At 36.7% G+C, this 12,667-nt stretch overlaps 1 protein-coding gene across 1 annotated transcript in view; it reads left to right on the top strand.

The window, feature by feature from the left end:
* Positions 1-12,667, top strand: part of ABCB5 (ATP binding cassette subfamily B member 5) — a 115,304-nt gene that overhangs the window by 53,027 nt on the left and 49,610 nt on the right. The window contains exons 14-16 of the mRNA XM_004604094.2: positions 4,807-4,968; positions 8,426-8,566; positions 12,521-12,664. Coding sequence (XP_004604151.2) covers positions 4,807-4,968; positions 8,426-8,566; positions 12,521-12,664 — 447 coding nt within the window. The remainder of the gene's footprint in view (positions 1-4,806; positions 4,969-8,425; positions 8,567-12,520; positions 12,665-12,667) is intronic.

The following is a 12,667-nucleotide window of genomic DNA, read 5'->3' as shown; positions in this document are numbered from 1 at the left end:
ATTATAATGAAATTATATTGAAAGAGATCATCTTACTATTTGTTTTATAATCTTGATTTCTGTTTCTTCATATTCTACCATTATTTGGATTAGTAAGATAATTAACTAAAATGCTTCATTTTGCTTTTCCAGTAATGGGTTTACAATTTATAGTGAACACTTTCATTTTTTTATAGTGAACGCTTTTAACTTATCACAATCTACCTTTAAATAATACTACATTACTTAACATATAAGATAATAATTTTTATTAGTGTGCTTCTATTCCTTGCTTTCATGCCTTTAAGCTATTATTATCAGATAGCTTACCTATCATATATTATAAGCATCATGCTGCCTGTTATTTTCCTTCTTTTGCTTAAATAATTCTTTTGTAAAAGGCTTAAATAATAAAAATACATATTTACCATTCAATTGCCATTTCCAGTGCTCTTTATTCTTTTGTGTATATTCATAATTTCATCTGATGCCATTTCCTTTATCTTAAAGAATTCCTTTACTGTAGCACATTTTTGTTCAGTGAATAGCTCTTGCATGTCTGAAAAACTCCTTAGTTCATTTCAACTTTAAAAGAAAAATGGACTTTGGGAGGAGATAATTCTAGACTGATAGTTCATTTTTATTTTATGTTTCTATATTTTAAATACTCTCCACTGACAATGCTTACACCTTTTCTGATGAGAAATGCACTATGCTTTTTAAAAACTGGGGCCACCTCCATCAGTTTTGGAATTTGGGGATAATAGGGCCCACTCCTAGCAATTTCTGCCTGGCTGATTATTTTGTTCAGAACTAGCACCCAGCATCAAAATTTTTGTCCTTCCCAATACCTCTATTTAAAAAAATCTTTAAAAAATAATTTTCTCTTCAGTACTGTACACTGTTTCTTTGCCTAATAGTGTTGTGTTTTGAAATCACGTATCCATATATTTTCCTAGATTTCAAATAAAAATATAAACCTGAATTTTAATATCCCATCAAATTTCTGCTTTAACATATTAGCTAAAAGCAGAAATCTATCACTTATTGTATAAAATTGACTCTTGATTTCCTCTTTGGGGAGTGGGGGCAAGGTTGAGACTACACCTAGCTGTGTCTCAGTGATTACTCCTGACTCTGTGCTCAGGGATCACTCCTGGTGTTGTTCAGAGCAGTATATGTGCTACCAGAGAAAAAATAATGGTCAGCATTCTCTAGGCAAGTACCTTACCCACTGTACTGTTTCTCTGGTACAATTCAGTTGTTTTTAATTTTGTTTGTTTATTTATTTATTTACTTGCTTTCTGGGTCATACCCAGTGACACGCAGAGGTTACTCCTGGCGGTGCTCAAGGGACCATATGGGATGCCGGGGATTGAACCCAGGTCAGCTACATGCAAACCAAATGCCCTATTCACTGTACTATTTATTGCTCCAGCCCCTCCAACTTAATTTTTACCACTGTGTTGATATTCTCCAACATCACTCATTTTTCAAACCACACATAATAAAATATCAAAAGTTTGTGATTATGAATATCTTTTTAAATTAAGAATATGTTATAATGGGCCTCATTCCCCTGAACGCAACAGGGACGAATAGAGACGTTACTGGCACCCACCGAAGCAAATCGATGAGCAACAGGACAACAATGATACAGTGATACAGTGAAGAATATGTTATCAAATAAAAATAATTCTTTTGGTATACATGCTCAGAAATATTTTTGGTATACATGCTCAGAAATCATTATTAATGATTAAGATTCTCATCTTGCACTTTAAAAGAAAGTTTATTATTTTTATGACAAACATTAATTTGCATCACTATGTGTTTTTAGGGGTGTCATTTTATACCTCTTCAAATTGTATGTTACAGTGCCACAATCTCCATCAAAATACCAATATTCAAAAGGGCTGAATACTGTATTCACATGTAAAACTGTTACAAAGGTTTACACTTGCCAAGGAAAGCCCATGTATGCTTAATGCTTTTATAAGGTTCAGGGGAAAAAACAGTATAAGAAACAGGCCATGCAAAGAACATTAGTCACATTGCATGAAACAGTGCAGAGCGGTGTAGCAGTATCCATGCACTTTTAAAACTCCAAGGACCCAGTTTGTGTTTCTGATGTATCTTCTATGTGAACTGTCATCCACATCCCCATTGCTTAACTTCTTTGATCTTCTAAGAAGGGGAAAAAGCATAACTTTCTAGCGATTCACAGGACTGTGTATAAAAACCAAAGAGAGAAATATAAATGATAAAAAACCTTTAAAAGTCTAAATTTCTCTAAGTTATGTTTTGAAAAGAAACTTGTCATGAATAATAATGATTTATTTATAATGCTGTTTGTGATCACCTAAACAATTTATGTAAAACAAATATATATAATTTTGTTGAATTGAGTAATAAAAAGACAATTAGGCAAAAAAAGGAGTCAAAATCTTATCAATATTATTTTATTACAACAGAAATTTTTTATCCTCGTAATTTTACAACTTTTAAAATCTCAGAACTGGTCAAAGAGATAGTACAGCACGTAAGGAGCCCATCTGACTCCAGTATGATACCAAGAACTGACAGGAAACTTCATACATTTCTGCACTATGTAAAAGTCAATATTCTCCCCACCTCCCATGTTCTTTTAAGTCCAGTTGCTATGTTCTACCACTCTGCAAACTTCTATATTTTCAAAAAGATTTTACCCAAAATTAACCTGTTTTAATAACTCTTTCTATTTGACTAGACCGCTTACCACTGCTGTGTTGCTTAGTGTTTTCATATGACTTTTTATATAGATTTATTGTTATATGTTGTAATTCTTTACCTTGTTCCCTTATTTGCTCATGCGGGCACCAGTAACATCTCACAATGGATCCCTTATTAAATAACTCTTAAATAGTTCCCTTATTAAATAGCTCTCTCATTGATAAATAATCTCAACTTATTAAATAGTTCCCTTATTAAATAGCTCTCTCAAGAGCAAATATCTGATCTTATCTTTGGAACTTTCCTCAGTAAACAGTCAGAGGCCTGCACCTTTGAAGATACCCAATTAATAAGTTTAAAGTTATTACTTACTTCAAAATTTTCACATACAAAGCATAGTTCAAGAACACTAATCTGGGGCTTGAATTATAGTATAGTGAATAGGGTTTTGCCTTTTACATGGCCAACCCAGATATAATCACCGGTATCCCACATGGCTCCGAGCTCTGACAGGAATAATTTCTGATTGCAGAGCCAAGAGTAATCCCTGTGCATTGCCAGCTTTGACCCCAAAACCAATGCAAACAAACAAAAAGAACATTAATCCGCACAATAACTGTAAAATAGAGTTAGGTCAATTTTCCATAATAAATGAAGACCGAGGGTACTGGAGCTATTAATCAAGTACAGCAGATAGGGCATTTGCCTTGCATTTGGCCAACCTGGATTAAATCCTCATATGATTCCTCCAAGGCTTGCAAAGAGTTATCCCAGAAGGTTGAACTAGGAGTAATCCCTAAACACCGCTGGGTAGACCCCAAAAAATCAAAACAAAAAAAAAGAAAAAGAAAATTTAATGAAGATTGACATTTAATTAAGTAACAGGTCTAAGGGACTGGAGCAATAGCACAGCAGGTAGGGCGTTTACCTTGCACACCGCCAACCCAGGTTCGATTCCTCCATCCCTCACGTAGAGCCCTGCAAGCTACCGAGAGTATCTCACCCACACGGCAGAGCCTGGCAAGCTACCCGTGGCGTATTCGATATGCCAAAAATAGTAACAACAAGTCTCACAATGGAGACATTACTGGTGCCCTCTCAAGCAAATCAATGAACAACGGGATGACAGTGCTACAGTGCAGTGCTACAGGTCTAAGGTTATAAACTCAGGAAAGGTCAGAAACAAGATTCATGGGCCAGAGAGATAGTAAAGCAGGTAAGGTACTTGCCTTGCACTCAGTAGACTTGGGTCCAATCCCTGACATCCCATCTGGTCCCCTGAGCCCACCAGGAGTGACCCTTGGTCAGAAGCACAGAGTCAGAAGTAAGTCCTGAGCACAGCACAGTGTGCCCCCAAAAGAAACAAGATTTGAGGTCATAAATTGTAACTCCAGAGTACATCAATGAAGTTTTTACCAATGATAAGGTAAAAATGTAGTTTACCTTATGAATGCAATGCATTCTAGAGTCTACATATGAGGGTGCTTGCCATGTAATTAGCATGATTAGAACGGTAACATCTGTCATTACATGTTTCTTTTTTTGTGTAAGATTTTATTGAAATGGTTGATTCCAATTCTACCATTAGTCTTCTTAGTTTGTTCATAAAAACTACTTAGCACATTTTGCAATATGGTACTCTTTCAAGATAAAAACAATGAGATTTTAGTGCTGGTTTTATTATTTTACTATCTTACATTTTATATTATATATGAGACATTTAAGGTAATGCTACAAACCATAATGTTTAAAAGGGAAAAGATAGAGACACAGAGAGAGAGAGAGGGGGGAGAGAGAGAGAGAGAGAGAGAGAGAGAGAGAGAGAGAGAGAGAGAGAGAGAGAGAGAGAGAGAAGGAAAGTGCTGCCATAGAGACAGACTGGGGGGAGAGTGGCATTAGGGAAACTGGGGGCATTGGTGGTAGGAAATGTACACTGGTGGGGGATGGGTGTTGGAACACTGTATGACTGAAACCCGATCGTGATCAGCTTTGTAACTCTGTATCTCATGGTGACTCAAAAATTAAAATTAAATAAAATTTAAAAGTAATAAATAAGTTAAATTTCTTGAGCACTTAGGAATTACTTCTTATTTTTTCTGTGCTTACTTTCCACAGGCAAGTAAAGGTCGTACTACAATTATAGTAGCACACCGGCTCTCCACTGTTCGAAATGCGGATCTGATTGTGACCATAAAAGATGGGATAGTGGTGGAAAATGGAACACACGCTGAACTAATGGCAAGCCAAGGTCTATATTATTCACTGGCAATGTCACAGGTAAATGCTTACTGACATAAAGTCATGTTAGTAGGGTTTTTGTTTAGTTTTTACTTTTCAGAAATACTATATTAGGAAATAGAAGTTCTGAACTATAGTTTTAGGTATTACCAAGGTTGCTAAGTATCTGATATTCCAGGTTTTTTTTGTTTATTTGTTTGTTTGTTTTTTTAATTTATTTTATTGAATAACCATGTGAAAAGTTACAAAGTTCTCAGGTTTATGTCTCAGTTATACAATGTTCAAACACCCGTCCCTTCACCAGTGCCCATATTCCACCACCAAAAACCCCAGTATGCCTCCCACTCCCACCCCCCACCCCCGCCTGGGTAACTGATAAATTTCACTCTTCCCTTTACCTTGATTACATTCCATATTTCAACACAAAACTCACTATTGTTGTTGGAGTTTCAACACAGACTCACTATTTTTGTTGGAATTTATCCCCCAAGAATACAGCCCTATTGACAAGGAAATATTTGATATTGAGTTTTCCCCTGATGAGAATGAAGAGATAAAAAAAAGTTGTGCGGCCATGGTAGCGGCCGCGCGGTTTACAATTTCTGTATTTTAGTAATTGAATCCAGGGAGATTTAAGTTGGAAATTGAATCATTTCCCTTCCTGGAGCAGCATGGAGCAAAAGCTTAGTTCACAGTCTGGATACATGGTTGCAAGCACTCTCTGGAACCCCAAGTCTTATAGCTGCCTCTGGTTCCTGCTCATTCAGCATTCCCGCAGCTGTGCAGAGGCATGGCCACCCGGGTCGAATCTCGGCCGGAGCCCGAGCTTCGGCCCCGGCCCGAGCCTGCCCAGGTGTCCCGGTTTCAAGTTCAAAGCACACATTTTTTTTTTTCCGCGCCACAAAGTTCATACCTGCTCAAAGGACCCATAAAATGTCAGACACCACCGATATTCCAGTATTATCTAGGTAATATGACGAAAATTAAAGAGCTAATGGATACATACCACTTTGTTTAGCCAGGTTTACCACAAACAGGTTTCAGAGCTTTAACTGTCAGATCCAGAACAGTTGAACTCTCTACACTGTAATTTTTTTGTTTCAACTTTAAAAAGTAAAACATACTATCCTTATATACTACACACATAAAACCTAAATTAATCTGCAGGTAATTAATTACAAAGTATTATGAAGTTTTATTGCTAAGAGAATCAATCCCGAGAAGCAGCATATATAGTCAATGTTATGAATTCTGGAGTCACTGCAACCTGAAATCTTAACTCTTCCACTTAGGATTTAGGACCTTGCACAGTTATTTCAGCTTTCTGTGCCTCAGTTTCTCAAATTTTAAACATAGGGAAAAAGTAATAGGCTATTAATGAATAGTGGTTTAAGTAAGTTCATTCATGCGTGATGCTAATAATTATTGTTGACACAATAAATTGTGTTATATGACTCTTGTTTGGTTTTTGTTCCGGACCAAACTGGCTGTACTCAGAGTTTACTCCTGGCTTTGTGCTCAGGGATCACTCCCGGTGGGGCTCAGGAGACCATGTGTCATGCTGAGACTGAACCCATGTGCTCTACTACCACTCCAGTCCATATATGACTCTTCTTAACATTAATATCACCTGATCAAACTTTTCAAAATGGTTCAAAGAATTAAAATTAATGCTATAATTTTTCTGAGTTATCTTAATATTTATAGATATATTCCATTTATGAATTTCTATGTGAAAATGAAGCTAAAAGCAGTATAAAGGTATATAAACACCAAGCCTAGCACTAGGCTGTAGCAATAGTACAGCAGGCAGGGTGCTTTCATTGCACTTAGCTGATAAAGTAAAAGTCCTGATATCCTATTTGGTCCCCCAGCATCACCAGGAGTGAGTGATTCCTGAGTGCAGAGCCAGGATTAATCCCTGAGTATCATCAGGTGCGGCTCAAAAACCAAACCAAAACTAAAACAAGAAACAAATTATGTTCTTTTGTCTGATAGCCTTCTCAGAAAAAAATTATCTTTGATCTATTAAGCCAATTTCTTAGAAAGAAGTTGAAATTTTATTTTAAACTTCCTACAAAGTAAATAACCCCTGAAAAAACAAGCCAGATAAAATATTAATTTCTTATTAGAGATATTTGTAAAAAAATAGATGTGATATTTATTAAAAAAAAGTGTATGAGTGTCTGGTTTAAAAATGTTAGGATGATAAAAGACTGGTTAAAGTTCATTGTAGCTTGAAATAACTGATTAACTTTTTTTTTTTGGCTTTTTGGGTCACACCTGGCGATGCACAGGGGTTACTCCTGGCTCTGCACTCAGGAATTACCCCTGGCTGTGCTCAGGGGACCATATGGGATGCTGGGATTTGAACCCGGGTCGGCCGCGTGCAAGGCAAACGCCCTACCCACTGTGCTATCTCTCCAGCCCCAACTGATTAACTTTTGTAAGCTTGTCAAAGAATCAGGTTTTCCTAAGAAACCTTCTATTTACATGTTCTCTTTACATCTGAGAAAATTACTTGTATACTTATGTGTTCTTTAATCTACCTACTTCTTACCATTTTCACTCCCTATCCTGGTCTAAGCTTTAGGTCATAATCCTAAATGGGCTTCTTATTTCTATTTTATTCCCCTTCTCCCATATTTTTTTGGGGGAAATCACAGTTACTTCCCCTTCAAATGAACAGAGACTATGTTGCTCCTTTGTTTCATTAAAGATTGTCTTACTTTGGGCCCAGGGGATAACTGGAGAGGGGCACATCCCTAGCATGTATGATATACTAAGTTTGATTTCCCAACACCACATGTCCCCACTCAGGTACCTCTGAGTGTGTCCTTTATATTTTTTAATGGTCTTATTTCTATAATAAACATGAAATATAAAAACTAGGCTAAAAAGAAGTGGATTTAGAACTTCTTCTTAGCCTATTAATTAAATAATTTATTTACGGTTGACCTGGCTGCTTTGGAATTTCTTATTCTTTAGGAGTACATTCATCACTATTGCTTTCCGATGAGTTTGAAATGGGAAGTTGTGGGAAGATTGAGATCTCCCAAGATCTTCTGGGAACTGGGAACAGTCTCTTTTTTAAAGTGCCTAACTACCTCTTGTAAATTTATCAAGTCTAGAGAAGGTGATGAAGAAAAAAAATTTTTTAAAGTAAATTTGAGTTATCTGCCTCACAGGACTCCTTGTTTAGAATTAATTTCTTCAGCTGGAATAATTATTTTGGATTGATGTGTTGTTTTTTTTTCCAGTTACATATAAAGGTCTTTAGAAAATAAGGTACAATAAGCCATTGTGAGTCACTAACGTCTTTTGTGTGAGTTGGGCTGAGGAGCTTTATATCAAGACTGAAAACTCCAACAAAAGCTTTATAAAAATATTCTATTTTCAATAACAGAATCAATACCATCATAGAAAATGCTTATTTACATTACTTTGAATTTTTAAGGCATACTTTGAATAGTAACATGTATGTTGTTCATTTAAGGATATTAAAAAAGCTGAAGAACAGATGGAATCAGTGACACATTCTATTGAAAAAACTGCCAGCTCAGTTCCCCTGTGTTCAAGGAATAGCATCACGTCAGGCTTTACTAACAAATCTGAGGAATCCACCCAAAATAAAAAGGTAATGTTTTGGAACAGCAGTAATAATATAGAGATTAAGGTGCTTGCCTTGCACAAGACCAACTCTAACTCTGTATCAAACAATGCATATTGTTCCCCAAGTTCAGCCTGGAGTGATCCCTGAGCGCAGAGCCCTGAGCACCACCGGTGTGGCAAAAAATAATAATAATAATAATTAATAAATAAGTTAATGTTTCAAGATATTTTAAAATGTCTTAAATCTCATCACTCTTATACTTATATAATATAGTAATAATGAAATACATCTATAGCAATCACAACTTCAAATATTCCTTAATATTTTGGAGATGTATTTTAATATAATTAACTTTCTTTGGGGGAAGAAGAGATAGTACAGTGCCTTTCATGCAACATGCAACATGAGGTTTGATCCCCAGAAACAAATTCTGCCCCCCAAGAACCTCCAAGGGTGAACCCCAAGTACAAAGCCAGGTGTAAGCCTTGAGTTGGGGTGTGACCCGTCCCAACATAAGTATTATATGTTATAAGTATTATAGTTGCCTTTCTTTGAAACCCATGTGTTATTTAGTACCTCCTTATTAACTTTTCTGGAAAGCTGTTCAGACATTTCTCCAATCTTCCTAAGAGATGCATGACACAAAGATGGTTAAGAACTGTTACATGAGAGGGGTGTCATTTAGAAGAACATGTGCCTTGATTTATGCAGTGACTGTTACATGGATAACAGTATTTAGGAACAAGAGTAAGATCAGGATGAGCATGCTAGGGAAGAGACCATGGTAGCTAAACTCTAGACCCAATAGGTCTAACTAAAACTAAGGGGAAATTAAGTATAGCTGAAGAAGCAATTAGGAATTGGAATACAAATTTCTGGTACTGCACCATTTAGTTTCAGGTAGAAAAACAGTAGCCAGCAAAGGAGCTTACGTACTAACTAGAAAATAAAAGGAAATAAGGATAAACAAAATAAAGAAGTACCATATTTTCCTAATAAAAATAAGTAAAGTGCTGCAAGATAAGTAAAATAAGAGGGGCTGGAGTGACAGCACAGTGGGTAGGGCATTTGTCTAGCATGCGGCCAACCTGGTTTGATTCCCAGCATCCTATATGGTCCCCTGAGCACATCCAGGAGTAATTCCTGAGTGCAGAGCCAGGAGTAACCCCTGTGCATTGCCAGTTGTGACCCAGAAAGTAAAAAAAATAATAATAATAAAATAAAATCAGAAAAGTGCTGCAACAAAGCAAGGGAATAAACAGTAAAACTGAGGTTACTAAACAGAGAAGAAGTGGGGGAATGAAAAGGCAGTCTCTAAAAAAGAGATAAGGACAGTGGTGGATGGGCTTGGGCACTTTGGTAGTGATGAAAGTTCATCATTGTACATCAAATGATGCATTATACATCAAAACCATAAATGTGGGCTGGATGTAGCTTGGTGTTAAAATACTTGCCATGTATGTATGAGACTTTAAGTTCCATCCCTAGAACCTAAAAAAAAATAATTTCAAAACTATAAACATGGGGTTGGAGCAATAGTACAATCATCATCATCATCATCTCATTTATTGTCGATTTTCTCAAGCAGTCTCAGTAACGTCTCCATTTGTCCTAGCCCTGAGATTTTTTGAAGCATCTCTTTACTCGTCCTTCCCAACGGTGTCAAATTGGAGGCTCTTTCAGGGTCAGGGAAATGAGACCCATAGTACAATAGGTAGGGCATTTTCTGTGCAAATGGCTGACCTGTGTTCAAACTCCGGCATCCCATATGGTCCCCAGGTATCAGCAGGAATGATCCTTGAGAGCAGAGACAGGAATAACCGCTAAGCATCTCTGGGTGTGGGCCAAAAACAAAGGAACAACAACAACAACAAATCCAAGATCATAAATGATAAATTTTGTAGCTATGTTACCTGAACTATAATAATGTTTATAAAAAGAAAATTTTAAAAGGGAAATTCTATAGGGATCCTAGGAAATGGCCTGGCCTTGCAAATGTGCAGCCTCAAGCTCCATCATTTATGGAGGCATTTCCTGAGACACTGGAAGCTTTTGTTTCAATCCCAAACAAAACCCATCAGGGTGCAGAAAGACTTGGTGTGAATTTTACTTAATTTTTTAAACCTATGGATCATCTTTTGGACAAGTCAGCAAACAGAAACATTAGGCTTTTTATGACAATGATATTAAAAACTGCAAAAGGAAAAATAGTAATAAATTTTTTTTTTTTTGGTTTTTGGGTCACACCCGACGATGCACAGGGGTTACTCCTGGCTCCTCACTCAGGAATTACCCCTGGCGGGGCTCAGGGGACCATATGGGATGCTGGGATTAGAACCCGGGTCGGCCGCGTGCAAGGCAAACGCCCTACCCGCTGTGCTATCGCTCCAGCCCCAGTAATAAAATTATTGAGCAAATTGTGATTTCACCATCCTAAAAATAGACTTTAAAGACATGGGAATTCTAAAAGTTCTATTGTCTAAATAGTAAAATTTTTATTATAGTTACCAGAGTAAAATCAAAAGGAGAGTTAGGATCTGTTCTATAGTCCTTCCTGAAGAATTCATTGTTTATCAGCTGCATAAACTTAATTACTTTGAGAGGGAATATCATAAGGAAGTTTTAACATATGCAATGTATTCACTGTACACCTTTCCTATTCAAAATAATTGCTAACCACAGAGATATTTTAATAAATCCACTGTAATGAATTCACCGTATTTCCCAATGAGAACAAAATGAGAACATAACGCATTATTTATCCTTTGATCTCTTTAACACTACATCCCAACACTACACTGTTACTCCACACATCCTGGGATGTGCTTTTGCTTTGTAAAACCTGGTGTTTTACATAATATAATCCTCTGTAATAATAGCATCAGCAACAATTAATATTTAATTAAGTACTTATTGTTTGTAATAGTTTAGAATTATACTGATAAATTTACTTCTGAAATCTCTACAGAATAGGAACTGATATCACCCCTTCCTATAGATAAGAAAACTTGGCAAGTTTAAGTAATAAAAGTCAGGGGCTGGAGCAATAGCACAGTGGGTAGGGCGTTTGCCTTGCGCTCGGCTGACCCGGGTTCGATTCCCAGCATTCCATATGGCCCCCTGAGCACCACCAGAAGTAATTCCTGAGTGCAGAGTCAGGAGTAACCCCTGTGCATCAGCAGGTGTGACCCAAAAAGCAAAAAAAAAAAAAGTTATAAAAGTCAGCCTTGCAGCATTTGTTTGTAGGGCTCAAGGGACTCTGGGCCACTCCCAGCAATTCTCATACAAATTGGCCTAACAGGTTATTGCTAGGGCCTGAAGACAAGGCGAGAAATTACTAGGGTCTTGTGGCCCTGGCAATCACCAGGCTGCTCCAGGGCTATACATAAGGGCTCTCTTGTGTATGTTTAGAGGGTTGGGTGGTTGTAATATGCTGCCAGATTTTGAAGTTGGGTCCTGGTATAGTATTGGCATCTGACCACTGGGTTGTCTTTCTGGCCACTCCACACCAAATTTTTCGTCAAGATATCAAAAAAAAAAAAAACGTGTTTATGAAAAAAAAAAAAACCTAGGAAACTTTCTCCTTAAAATTTTAGGAAAACTTTACTTTCTCTGCTTATTTCATGTCTAGATTTTTGTTCCATCATAGAGTATGCTATTCCATCTAGTTTAACAGGAGTAAAGAAAAAAAATATGTGCCTGTCAATCCTTCAGTAAGTCTTAGCCATCAGAACTTGTGCTTTTTTTCATGATCGCAACTGAGTGGAAGACTGAAAGATAATAAATTGCAGTCACTTTTGAGTAAGGTTCTTTTACTTTATGTTTTTCCATTATCTGTAATGCCTATGCACACTAATATTTCTAAGGAAATGCTATTTCTACTTTGCGACTATTTGATATTTTACTTTACATTGACTAATATCTGTAGTTTCATGTTCAGTCAAACTGGAATTTTTAACCAAGGTATTTTATTTACAGGCACATGTTCCTGAAGTGTCTCTATTAACAATTTTTAAATTAAACAAGTCTGAGTGGCCTTCTATGGTTCTAGGGACATTAGCTTCTGTTTTAAATGGAACTGTTCATCCGGTATTTTCCATCATCTTTGCAAAAATTGTCACTGTA

The sequence above is a fragment of the Sorex araneus genome, chromosome 1 (assembly GCF_027595985.1).
Source record: "Sorex araneus isolate mSorAra2 chromosome 1, mSorAra2.pri, whole genome shotgun sequence".
Classification (NCBI taxonomy): Eukaryota; Metazoa; Chordata; class Mammalia; order Eulipotyphla; family Soricidae; genus Sorex; species Sorex araneus.
The sequence above is the reverse complement of the archived record's forward strand: the minus strand, read 5'-3'. Positions and strand labels throughout refer to the sequence as shown.